The sequence below is a fragment of the Tachypleus tridentatus genome, chromosome 3 (assembly GCF_004210375.1).
Source record: "Tachypleus tridentatus isolate NWPU-2018 chromosome 3, ASM421037v1, whole genome shotgun sequence".
Taxonomy (NCBI): domain Eukaryota; kingdom Metazoa; phylum Arthropoda; class Merostomata; order Xiphosura; family Limulidae; genus Tachypleus; species Tachypleus tridentatus.
In genome coordinates, this window is record NC_134827.1 from 11,581,778 (window position 1) to 11,594,285 (window position 12,508).

General features: G+C 31.3%; 1 protein-coding gene across 4 annotated transcripts in view; it reads right to left on the bottom strand.

Moving 5' to 3' along the window:
• Positions 1–5,365: 5,365 nt before the first annotated feature.
• The window catches only part of LOC143246357 (folliculin-interacting protein 2-like), an 83,401-nt gene continuing 76,258 nt past the window's right edge, over positions 5,366–12,508 (bottom strand). For all 4 annotated transcript variants that reach the window (XM_076492931.1, XM_076492932.1, XM_076492933.1 and 1 more), the window contains one exon: positions 5,366–10,189. In XM_076492931.1, coding sequence (XP_076349046.1) covers positions 9,992–10,189 — 198 coding nt within the window. In that variant the 3' untranslated portion in view covers positions 5,366–9,991. The remainder of the gene's footprint in view (positions 10,190–12,508) is intronic.

Sequence of the window (12,508 nt, forward strand, 5' to 3'; positions counted from 1 at the left end):
AACTGAAGCATAAATAAGAATTACTCAATCGCCTTAGTGTAAGATATGTATAACCAAAGTGTTTTAGAGCTTTCTGTCATTGTTTATTAAAGTGTAGGACTGGCATACATCATTTAAAACAAAAATGGAAACTTCACAATTAAATCTTAAACTTTAAAAAAAAATGAAATTTGGTATAATTTATTCTAGCACTATACATCTTGTAATTCATAAATTATGTAACTGTTGATATTAGATAAACATTAAACAATACACTAAAGAATAAAAAAATATTTTAGAACTGTAAAATGATAATAAATAAAGAATTTGACATAATTTCATGAACCCCTGAGAAATCAACTCACGTCGACGAGCCTGACTCAAGTTGCTACCACTTCTACCTTACCATTCTGTAGTGGTGGTTTACATCAACAAGCTGGCCAATAATCATTCTCATGGCATTTGTATCTGAACTATTGATACATCGCGTCTGAAGTCTTGACAGATTTGGTTTATAATATAGTACTAATACTACCATATTTATTTGGAACAGACTTTTAACACTCCATCTAGTTTTATATATATATATATATACTTGATATTATCCCACTTTCTCTTATTCTCCACTACTAATATACCGTCAAAAATGACAGGTTAAAGTTTTGTGAACAAGAGAAGAAACCTTTCTTTCAACGAGCTTTGTTCTCCTACATCATAAAAGAAAAACAATCACACTTTCTTCACTAAACATTTTAATGTGAAAAATGGCTATTAAATGATTCGACGTTCACTCTGTTACTAAATTTGTCAGAGAGGATATTGGGCATTAAATGTCTGAAAGTAGACATTGGTTACTAAATATTACGGGATGGATTTTCATAACTAAGTACTTCAGAGCAAATTGATCAGTGTATGTGATCACTGAAGGGTTTACAAAAATCCACCTTCAATAGATTGATTAACAACAACATTGGGTCATATTTTATCATTCTTTAACAATTGTTAAAAATCACTACAACATACCATAATAGTAAAAAGCGTCCTATACGCTCATAACAGTTTCAAAACAACTACTTGACACCAGAAACTACTTAATCCGATAATAAGTTAACAAATCATTATAATTTACAATAATAGTTAAACCTTTTGATAATTAACATGTACTACGCATTCAACATCAACGTCATTATTTGTCTAACAAGAACATAATTTGATATTTTGTTTCTAAAGCACGATGTATACGAGGGCTGTTAAAAAAATATGCGGACTGACGTCATAAAACAAAATGTACCTTATTTAGAAGTTACAGGTCTGGGACCCCTTCAAGGTACTCTCCTCCCCAACGCACACACTTATCCCAACGGTGTTTCCACTTGTTGAAACAGTCCTGGTACGCTTCTTTTGTAATGTCCTCCAGCTCATTCGTCGCATTTGCCTTAATCTTGGGAATCGTCTCAAATCTTCTTCCTTTCAAGGGTCTTTTGAGTTTGGGGAACAAGAAAAAATTGCAAGAAGCAAGGTCAGGTGAGTAGGGGGGGTGGGGAAGAACAGTGATCGAGTGTTTGGCCAAAAACTCACGAGTTCTGAGGCACAAATTTCGCAGCAACGCGGTGCATCTTCAATTTTTCGGTCAAAATCTCGTAACAAGATCCAACTGATATCCTACACTCTTCAGCAAGCTCCCTGACAGTCAGACGTCGATTTGCCCGCACTAGGGTGTTGATTTTGTCGACGTGTAGGTCGTCAGTTGACGTGGAAGGACATCCAGGACGCTCATCATCTTCAATGGACTGTCGACCATCCTTAAAACGTTCATGCCACTTGAAACATGCCATACGCTTCATAGCAACATCACCGTAAGCCGTGTTAAGCATAGCAAAAGTTTCAGTCGCAGATTTTCCAAGTTTAACACAAAATTTCACATCAAGTCGTTGCTCCTTCAGGTCATTCATTCTAAAATCCGCCAAACGAAAAAATCGCACTTCACTTAAAACCGCGTAGCTAATACACAAATGAAGATATCTGCAATCGGTAAATGGCGTCGTAATCAGCTGATATGTGCAAACCTAGCGACACCAAGCGGATGTCCCTAGAACCAACTGGAGCCGCGCAATTCAAACAGTCCGCGTATTTTTTTAACAGACCTCGTATATAATGCTCAGAATTCCCCCTCCACAAAATAAAACGTCCCCCAGTAGCACAGTGGTACCATTGATATGCAGAGTACAGATAGCCCATTGTGTAGCTTTATGCTTAATTACAAACAAACAAAATTCCAGAAAAGGAAGTGACCAAATGACAGATATTGGCTTACATATATATTTTATTCCCTTATTAATAAACTTTCTCTTATTCTCTCTTATCGCACAAACATTGAACATAACTGGTTTTGAGTATACTGTTAACAATCCCGCATGTGAAAACTTAACACTCATATTAGTGTTGATGATGCGGCAGAAACGAGAATTTGAATCATTCTGGTAACATTTTAAAGCAGCATTCATGATTTCAGGGCGGAGACGTTATTGAACAGATTTTTACATGTGACTAAAGAGATCAGAACTATGTCCGCATATGCATACAAGTTAGAATAGTAATTATACCAATACATTATACTTATCCTTTTCTGTGCTATTTATGATGGCTGTCTTTAAAACAAATACATTTATTTATGCAAGGGAATAACTATGTCCCTAAACATAAAATTAGGATACAATTATTCATACATCTTCGTTGAAGACGTCCCCCGCTAGTACAGCGGTATGTCTTCGGATTTACAACGCAAAATCAGGGGTTCGATTCCCCTCGATGGGCTCAGCAGATAGCCCGACGTGGCTTTGCTATAAGAAAACACACACACACACTCGTTGAAGACCCATTTCGACCAGTCCACTTCAAACCAAATGATGAAATCGGGATGGTTTACATTTGGATAAAACTAATTATAATAAAAGAAAACATTTTTATATTTTTTCGTTATTCATTTCATCATCTTTAATATATGACAGTTTTTTCATTTTTTTCAGAGCTCAATATTTTACTACACTATTTTAGTAAAATTGTATCCAAGTTTCTGTTACTTAAAAAGTGGCGATAAGTAACAGAATAAAATTTTCCTAGTAGATTTCATTCTAAATTCCCGGTAGCTCCACTGTGATTTTTCTAAAACTTTAGCCACCTATCCCAAAACTCAACTTAAAATATAATTTGATTATTTCTATAAGTTGTTTATTATAGTAAAAGCTGTCTAGGCCAGAAATATCAAAATTTTGCAGCATTATCATTAGATTTCTCTTATAAAAGGCCCTCAATATGGTGGAAGCTGCGTAACGCGAACGGAAAACTATCTTTCACCTACCTCATCTATTAACAATAGGATTAGAACCTGAGTAAGGCGGAAAAAAATGTTTTTGATCAAATATTAATTTATTATTCATAATTAATTAATTTGTTTAAATATTAATCAATTCTCGGACATTTTTTTACAATAAGTATTGATTAAATATATTTTGTTCTTTTTTCTGCCGTCATTATTCCGGAGGTCTCTATTCGAAAGGCCCGGCATGGCCTAGCGCGTAAGGCGTGCGACTCGTAATCCGAGGGTCGCGGGTTCGCGCCCGCGTCGCGCTAAACATGCTCGCCCTCCTAGCCGTGGGGGTGTATAATGTTACGGTCAATCCCACTATTCGTTGGTAAAAGAGTAGCCCAAGAATTGGCGGTGGGTGGTGATGACTAGCTGCCTTCCCTCTAGTCTTACACTGCTAAATTAGGGACGGCTAGCACAGATAGCCCTCAAGTAGCTTTGTGCGAAATTCCAAAAAACAAACAAACTCTATTCGAAAGAATGATTGACTGTACTTTTGGTCTCATTTGCCGATGGAAAACTAGAGAAACTATGGGTAATAGGTGAAAATCCACACTGTTTCAAAATGCTAAGGAAAAATCAACTTCCTGTAGAATGGAAAGCGAATAATAAAGAGTGGATGACAAGTGATATATTTGAGGAATTTTTGAACAAATTAAACAAAAGAATGGAACAAGAAAATAGAATTATTCTTTTCTACTTTTCATAGATAATGCAACTTGCCATCCAAAAGTTCGACTTTCAAATGTTCGTTTGGTCTTTCCACTTCCATATACAACATCAGTTCTACAGCCACTAGGAATTATACAGCGTATAAAGTTGAAATACAGAAAAATTGATGCTTCAGCACATTATTGCAAACACGAAAGACTGTAACAGAGTATCTGAGATGACAATGATAATTGACGAGTTAGATGCAATTGCATTTTTAAGTCATTCAATCAAATGCCTAATAAAGTGCTTTCGAAAGTGTGGATTTATTCTTGATAATGGCGGAAATTGTGGAGTTGTTTGTTTGATGATTGTAGCGAAATTCAAACTGATTGAAAAAGATTGCTGCAGATGATTCTGTGAACGTTGACAAGAACGTTTTAACAAACTGCTGAAATCGATTTAAAATCTACAGTAGAATCTCAAGATGGTAACAGTGTGAGATATATTGAGAAAATGAAAAAGATAGTGAAAAAATATAAATTCCTACTTCATGGCAAGTGTTAAGTTATATTAACACTATCAAATTGTAGGCATAAATGAAGGGGGAAAATGAACTTCATGAAAATGCCGTAGAAATGGCGTTCTCCTTTAACCGCATGAGAAAGCCCATTAAAAAGACGAAACAGTTGAAATTGGGCACTTTCTTCAAATAAATTTAAGATTTTGTGTAGCTATGTATATTTTTGTTTTTATTCTGATAAATATAGCATAAACAGTATAATAACTTTATTCACAAACGTCTTACTTCCCCTGAGTCAAGCAAGCATAACATTCCACTCAAAAATTATATATAATTAAAGAAATGAATGTTCACTGTCTAAGCCGGAAATTTTATTCGGCCCAGTGCGATTCCGCCCAAAACAAATTATACTGTATATTATGAAAACTAAGTTATCCGTTGAAGTGTATTCTCAAACTAGAACAATCAACATTCCAGGTATCACTGACGTCACTGTCAAATCACCACTCATTATTATACCCAGCGTTATTGTCACTGGAAATTCAAGTGAAATTTTCTATGTAATGCTAACAATATTGAATATAGGTAAATTAAGCTGTAAGTATTAAGAAAGAATGTTTGTCATAACACAGTCACCTCTCTATATAGTTTCATTATCAGTTAAAGAACAACAAAACCATGTGGTGTTATGTGCAACTTCATACCTGTTTCTCCCACGTAACCATAACATACACTAACTATTATGAGACAACGGATTGGGTTACATGATATTACGTGAACACGTCTTTTCTATTTAGTCGATGCTTCTTGTTTCGTGGTAAACATATGTTTATATTAAACATTGAAAATTTTTTTACTGATATCAAAAATATTTTATTGCACTTTATACATCAAAACTTACGAACTAAGAAAATAGGACTATACATACTTTTAAATAGGTATAAGATCCGTTGATACATGTATTTAAAAACTGTACAAAGTACAATATTCACAAAATATGTAATCAACATTTGATAGCATCTAAAGAAAAAGTTAACTGTACGTATTAATCTGACAGTAACATTGATTTTAGCACCCTAAGGAAGACAATGAAATCAAAGTATTAAATCTTAAGGCTAGGTCTCTTCTCATTACCACAAATTTTAGAAAATATTTTCAGTAAATAATACAGAATTGTTATACATTCCAAACACCTCGGCCAATTTCAGTTGTAGGGTGCAAGAATCAGCCAAGGTCTGAAAGCACTGCTATGTTTGCAAAAAGCCTAATTCGTTTCGAGAATTTAAGCTTTGAACATTTCGTTTAAAATTTCTTTCCAAGAAGCTTTTAAATATCCATTACAAAAAAACAGCAAAAAAAGTCTTCAGTCTACATCATGTAATCAAGCAAATTACGTATGTTAATTTTATCATTTTCGATAAGAAGTAAATAATGACATTCAGCAATTAATAACTATACATCATATTTCTTTTATGCATTTTCAAGGAATGTGGGTAGTATACAACACCAATAAAACAAAAGTGTGAAATAAACTGCCAAAGCTATATTATTACATGTTGGTAAAGTGCAACTGGAATGATTGAAACATTTGGTAATTCAACACTCAGTGTATGAAAAAGAATTGTAATGACGAAATGACAAACAAAACAAAAAAAGTTTTAAACAGTTTTCAAAAGACAAAAATTGCTTTTTTTACATTAACTACCTAATAAATAATAGGTTAAAACAAATGTTTTTACTGATATTTCTCTAAAGTAATTAGATCACAGTCCCATTTTGAATTCAAATGTTTTCTTGAAACAAAGGGCAAATTGATTCAAAACAAAATATTGCTTTTGGATTAAAATAATTAAAAATAGTGTTCTTAACTTCCTAAAAGTTCACATTTTCTTCATGTGCAAATAGGTCACTAAATAATATACATTTCAGATGTCACCAAGGCAGGAATTAGTTGCTGAACATTTATCTTGTCACACAACTTGTGTGAAAACCTAGAGGTACATATAATTCTGTCAAACATTTGCATATCAGATATGATTGGCTGATAACACATTCTTGTGCAAAGCCAAAAGAAAAAAAATTCTTTTGAGATAAATGATTAATTACTGATAAAACCTCAAACTGGTAGAAATATAATTATATAATCCATAAGTTACTTGTTTAAGCACTTATTTAGGAACACACAAAAACAAAAGGTTGTACTTAACAAACACATTAAGTAACATTATTAAAAATTAAACTTACCATTTGAGTTTTTATTGATCAAAAATTAACTTCTGTATTATGCCATATTTTTGTAGGCATATGTACAGTGTTAAACAGTATTCTTAACTTGAAAGAAAATTTGTGTATTCATACAGTAATAAAATAATTTTATTCAAATAACACCAAACACAGCTTGGGGAGAGGGGAGTATATTTTTAACTAAACCAATATAACTGACTTAAATATTTCACACACTATTCACTCTTTTGAATAATAAATATCTTAGCAATTCCTAGATAATACAATTAGTTTTTCTTATGTATAAACTGCAGCAAAAAATGGTTACTAGCTTGTAAGACACATAGGATATTTTTGAGATATCATATAAACTGAAATATTTAATATATTAATGTACATCTAAAATCATGCTTTCTTGACAGCTAAGTAACAAGTTGCTGACTGCTTCTGGCTATCTGTTAGGCCCTTTAGGAGACTGAGAGAACTAAACCAAAGGAACTACACCAAAGACTGGATTTTAAAAAAAACACCAAGACATTGATGTTTGGTCACAGTTTTTCTGTTATTTCTTGTTGTATACAGAAATATAAAAAGATTCTTGTTTGATTTTTCACTGTACAGGTTAGTAACTATGTCATTTTAACCCAAATATTTTTCTGAAGTATTCAGAGTACACACATAATGTTTATTTAAATTCTGCTAAACTAAATTTGAAACAGGGTCCTGCTTTGACAATCTTGTTCCATACAAGTCTAATTTTATTTATTTTTTCCTTTGTTTCTTTCTCAAATAAAACACGTTTAGCATGTGTATGAATTCAAGGAACAGGTATCAAGATGTAGACAATGGTAATAAGTTGGAATTACAAAATTATAAAAATGTCAGAGTATTTAACTCTTTTCAGTAAAGATAGTCATTTATAAAAAACAAAAACAGTACTGTAGAGTCACTTGTGGTTAAAACATATTGAAGAACAATTTGCTATCAAAATTATCAAATTCATTAATTAAGAAAAATAAATAATAACTTACTTAAATTCATGAAAAAACATTTTTAGCCAACAAAGCTTTTCAACAAACACAAGTCTAATACAACATTCATTATTAACAAAAGCAATAAAGTACATTGAGAAAATTAACTCATCAAACAATCAGAGTTTAAGTTGATAAATATTTAAATTAATTCACAACCAGAGTTACACATGCACAAACAGGACAATGAAGATTACCATCTCCATATGAAGACTTCAAATTATATGTTTATAAGATGGTGTACTAAGATTTTAATAAACATCAAGGATAAAGATACAACAGTAAAAAGAAGAAAAAAAAAGCACATTTATTAATATTAAGTTTATCAAAAATTAGATTTTCAAGATGTTACACTAAATGAGAAATTTCTTCCCATTGCATTTTATATGAAAATTGTGAAATTTACAAGCATGGGCCACATTTCATGGAAATCTGTTTTGTTTTTTACAAACTTCAGTGCATAACAAAAAATTAATATTATACTTTGATAATCATATTTAAGACACAAAACATGATCTGAACAACTTGTGTTAAAACAGAAATAAATATGTAAACATTTCACAACACAGAACAGAAACTAATACACTATCTTCCTTCCCTAACTTCTTTAAACATACATTACTCAATAATCTTCTATATATAAAGACATTCAGATACATTTTTGCATAATTTAAGGTCTCTAGGCAAAATTAATTTCTGAAGAAACAGAAAACCTTTCTCATGCCAGAACTTGTGAGCTGACAAACTTTGGGTTGGACTAAAAGTATAATAATATCAGAAAATATACTAAAATAGGGAAGCAGTAATCTACTGGGCAAATAAAAATAAATTATGTGCAGCTCTTTGGTATTTCTTTTCACCTTATCACAAGTTCAAATAATGCAATTATAAAAATGTAATACTTCTTGTGGTTGTCATGTCAATTTAATAAAGAATTTTATCTAACAAATCTGCAATAATGATGTCTTTCACACAATTCTTTTCCTCTGTTTCTCTGTTTATCAGAGCATCTGTAGTTAACTTATAACTTCAATCTTTATTTCTGTATTTCACAATTACAGTTTGTGACACATTATATACTTAGGCTCTACTCTTTTGCTGTAAATGCTCTTATTTTAAATTATGCAATATTCCTCACTGTTAAGAAAGATGAAAATAGCTTTCTCTTCAACTTCTGGACACCAGTCTACCATATTTCAAATAAGAAGTGGATTTGTAGTAAAGTTTCTCTCTTGATTTAAATAATATTCCTGATTGTTTTGGATTCTTGACACTTATGATTCAAATCAAAGAATTTGTAATAATTTCCTCATTGTCAACAGCTGATGAAAACTCTCCTTCCACTTCTGATTTTATCATCTCTGACTTGCTCATCACCAACACATTCAAGTGAACTGTGGAATTGATTCATTGTGTTCTTCTGGTTTCTACTACTTTTCAGCATTTTTAAGAACATTATCTTTTCAAAATTAACAGTAAATTCACATGCAAATGCTAATAAACTGTTTTAGTAAAAGCTTTACAGATACAAAATACATATATAAAACCACAAGTCATTGACAGAAAGAATTAGTTCTTACAATATATAAAATAAACATTAAACTGTCTTTAGTCTGAATACACTCCAAATTAAGAAAAACTAAGTTACAAGCATACTAAATATACCAAAGTAAATTTTAGTGTGAATTTCACTGCCTCACTTCAAATTAATGTTAAATTTCCAAGTCTCTATTCCCCTCATTAGATTTTAAAACAAACCATCTATGATAAGTTCATTTTTAACTCAAAGTGCATTATATGAGCTGCTGACCTATAGTGATTAAATTATTGACCAAATATGTGAATTTATTTAGTACGATAACAGTCTGGTTTACTAGGAACATATAGTAAGAGATTAGTTGAAAAGTACTCCAACATTCAATACATTAACTTCCCTTAAGTTGCAAAGAAAAAGTAAACAAAAATATGGCACACACGAGAGAAGTACACTTTTAACAAATGTAACTGAATGTAACATAACTGCTTGTAACTATTTAATGATATTTTATATTTAATTTTGACATCTCTGTGCAGCATAATTATCTCAACTGTAACAAACTAAACAAGACCCACTTCTTTCCTTCCCATTTTAGTACAAGAAATACACAATTATCTCAAATCTTCTGTAAACCAGTGTAATCCACTTGTTTGTTTCTTCAAAAAGATGGTGATTTGTCATTATCAGCATGTAGGTCTTTCAAACTGTGCTGCATGAGTTAAGGCAACAGACATGAGAAGAGGCAAGTCATTACGGTCAAACCCAAGAACTACTACAGCATTATCCAGATTATCAGGAGATCTGTCGTCTGCAAGATATGAACTTAATGACTTGCTGCGTATATAGAGTTCTTGAAGCTTATCTTCCAGATGCATCAAACACTACAAGAAAATAAATTTTAAAAATAACATTATCAAAATCTATCTATAAGTTAATATTCACCTCTTGCATCAAATAGCATTATATTTAATTAGTACATAGAGATAGTTTTAATGTTGCCTTACAAAAATTCATATCTCAACTCTTTCCAAACTGTTTTGTTGATATATGTTAATTTTATTTTCCTTGTCACAGTGGAAATACCTTAAAAATTGCATGAAACTTGGAACAAACTTTCTAAATATTCAGCTTTAAAAGAATTTCATATTATTTGTTTCTCTATAACATTTTATTTTGTGAAATATCCAGTTTTTTTGCAAGATATTGTTTAGAAAAAACATTAAAATAATTCATTTTATTTCAGAGTTTTGACTTTTTTTGTTGTTGGCAGTCTGAAGTTTTACACACACACACACACACACACACAGTCAGTTTCAATTTGATTGACTTTGGCTATTGTGTTTATTTTTATACTTAATTCCACCAATTCCAGCATTCACCTCCTCCAGTTGCAAGTCATGAAAATAGAAAGAGCAAAGGAAAAATATTTATTGGTGACACAGGATTTGATCTTTCAAAATAGCTTCAGATCAGACTAGATAAAATAGTTTTTGTTGACAGTATTCTTTACCAGAATTAATTTGCTAAATAAGCTTTCATTTCAATACACATTCAGTTATTTCATTTACTTCCATTGTTTCAGCACGATAAATGTAACAATAATATTTAGTAAGCAAGCATTTGAGTTCTGATCATATTTTACAGTTGCCTACAATTGTCTATAACCCTTAACAGTCTTATCTGATGTCTTGTCATATAAGAAAATTTCTGCAGCTTTCAAATAAATATTACCTGATATCAAAACATCTAAAAAAAAAAACTATAAAATGTTTAAAGAACTTTGGTTTGTTGTTACGTATCCTAAAGTTCCCATTACATTTTCTTGTTTTCCCATAAAATGATAAATCAGTTCTCATAAGACTTTGACATATATATAGTTCACAATCTGCTGTCTCCAGTGGTACTTAAACTCTACACACACACACACTTTTTTTCTCTTCTTTCTTTCTTCTATCCTTCCTTCCCCCATAGCTGAAATTTCCTAACTGTTGTTTAGGCCACATGCTACAAGATAAAAAGTTGGAAACAACAGAATGTCGAAATAAAAAATGAAAGAAATTAAGAGAAGAAAAACTGTGTGAGGTAGAAAGTCCTTAGAATTATTTTCTTAAGGAATGATAGTATCTACATTTTTATAGGGGCAGATTTATTTATTGGGTTGAGGAATAATTCGCGAGCGTTTTTTCAAGTTAAAAAAATATTCATAAATGAAACGCTTTCACAAAATATTTCATGTCATTTGGTAGATAATTTTTTGCTCTAATAGATGGTGCATTTGATTTTCATATTCTTTAATTTTTGCTTTCATTTTCAGCTCATTAAATGGAATGTCAAGTGAACAAAATCGAGCATTTTCGACACCATCTGCTTTTCACATTTAATTTCTTGCAATTTCGTTTAAAACAATGCATACTATATACCTAGGTATTACATGAAATAAAGTATCATAATAAATATTTTGGGTGTAAAGTGTTCATGCATTGAAGTATTGTATAGTCTTGCATGTAATGCTTGAATGAAATTATTTAAAAACGCTCACGAATTATTCCTCAACCTAATATTTTTTTAATTAATGGGCATTATTTACAGGCAAGACTCCCTTGAAACTGTGTATAATTATATGTTTGAAATTGTTTTTTTACTTCCAGGTTGATCTAAATAAATATTACAAGATCACAAAATAAAATACTTCTGAGTACAACATTGTTAAAATAGTTAGAATTATTATTTTCACCTAAATTTTAAATTTTCATATGCACATGCACACTTGACACCTAAAAGATGCTCACTAATCCAGATAGAGTTGAAGATGTCATTTGCAATGATTATTAATAATCAAAGCTAATCATTGACTCCACAAATCTACCCTAAATTCCTTTAACTACCTAGGTATGAAAACATCCCAGAAATATCATACGGATTTACAAACAAAAGGAACGATAACACATGATGCAAAATTTCACTGAGTATTTAAAAACATTTTACTTTGAAAATTAAATTTAGAAATGTACTGTTATCCTAAACATTTAACTGTGAAAGAAATTAACCCAATAATGCCAAAGGTCAGCCACAAGATACCAAAAATAGCAGAAGTGTTCACATTTCCTCTGAAAAATTTCACATCTTGCACAAAAAAAAAGAGGGTATCTACATTCTGTAGTCTGCAGGAATCATATCTCTGATTCTCCATTCAGTCAGAT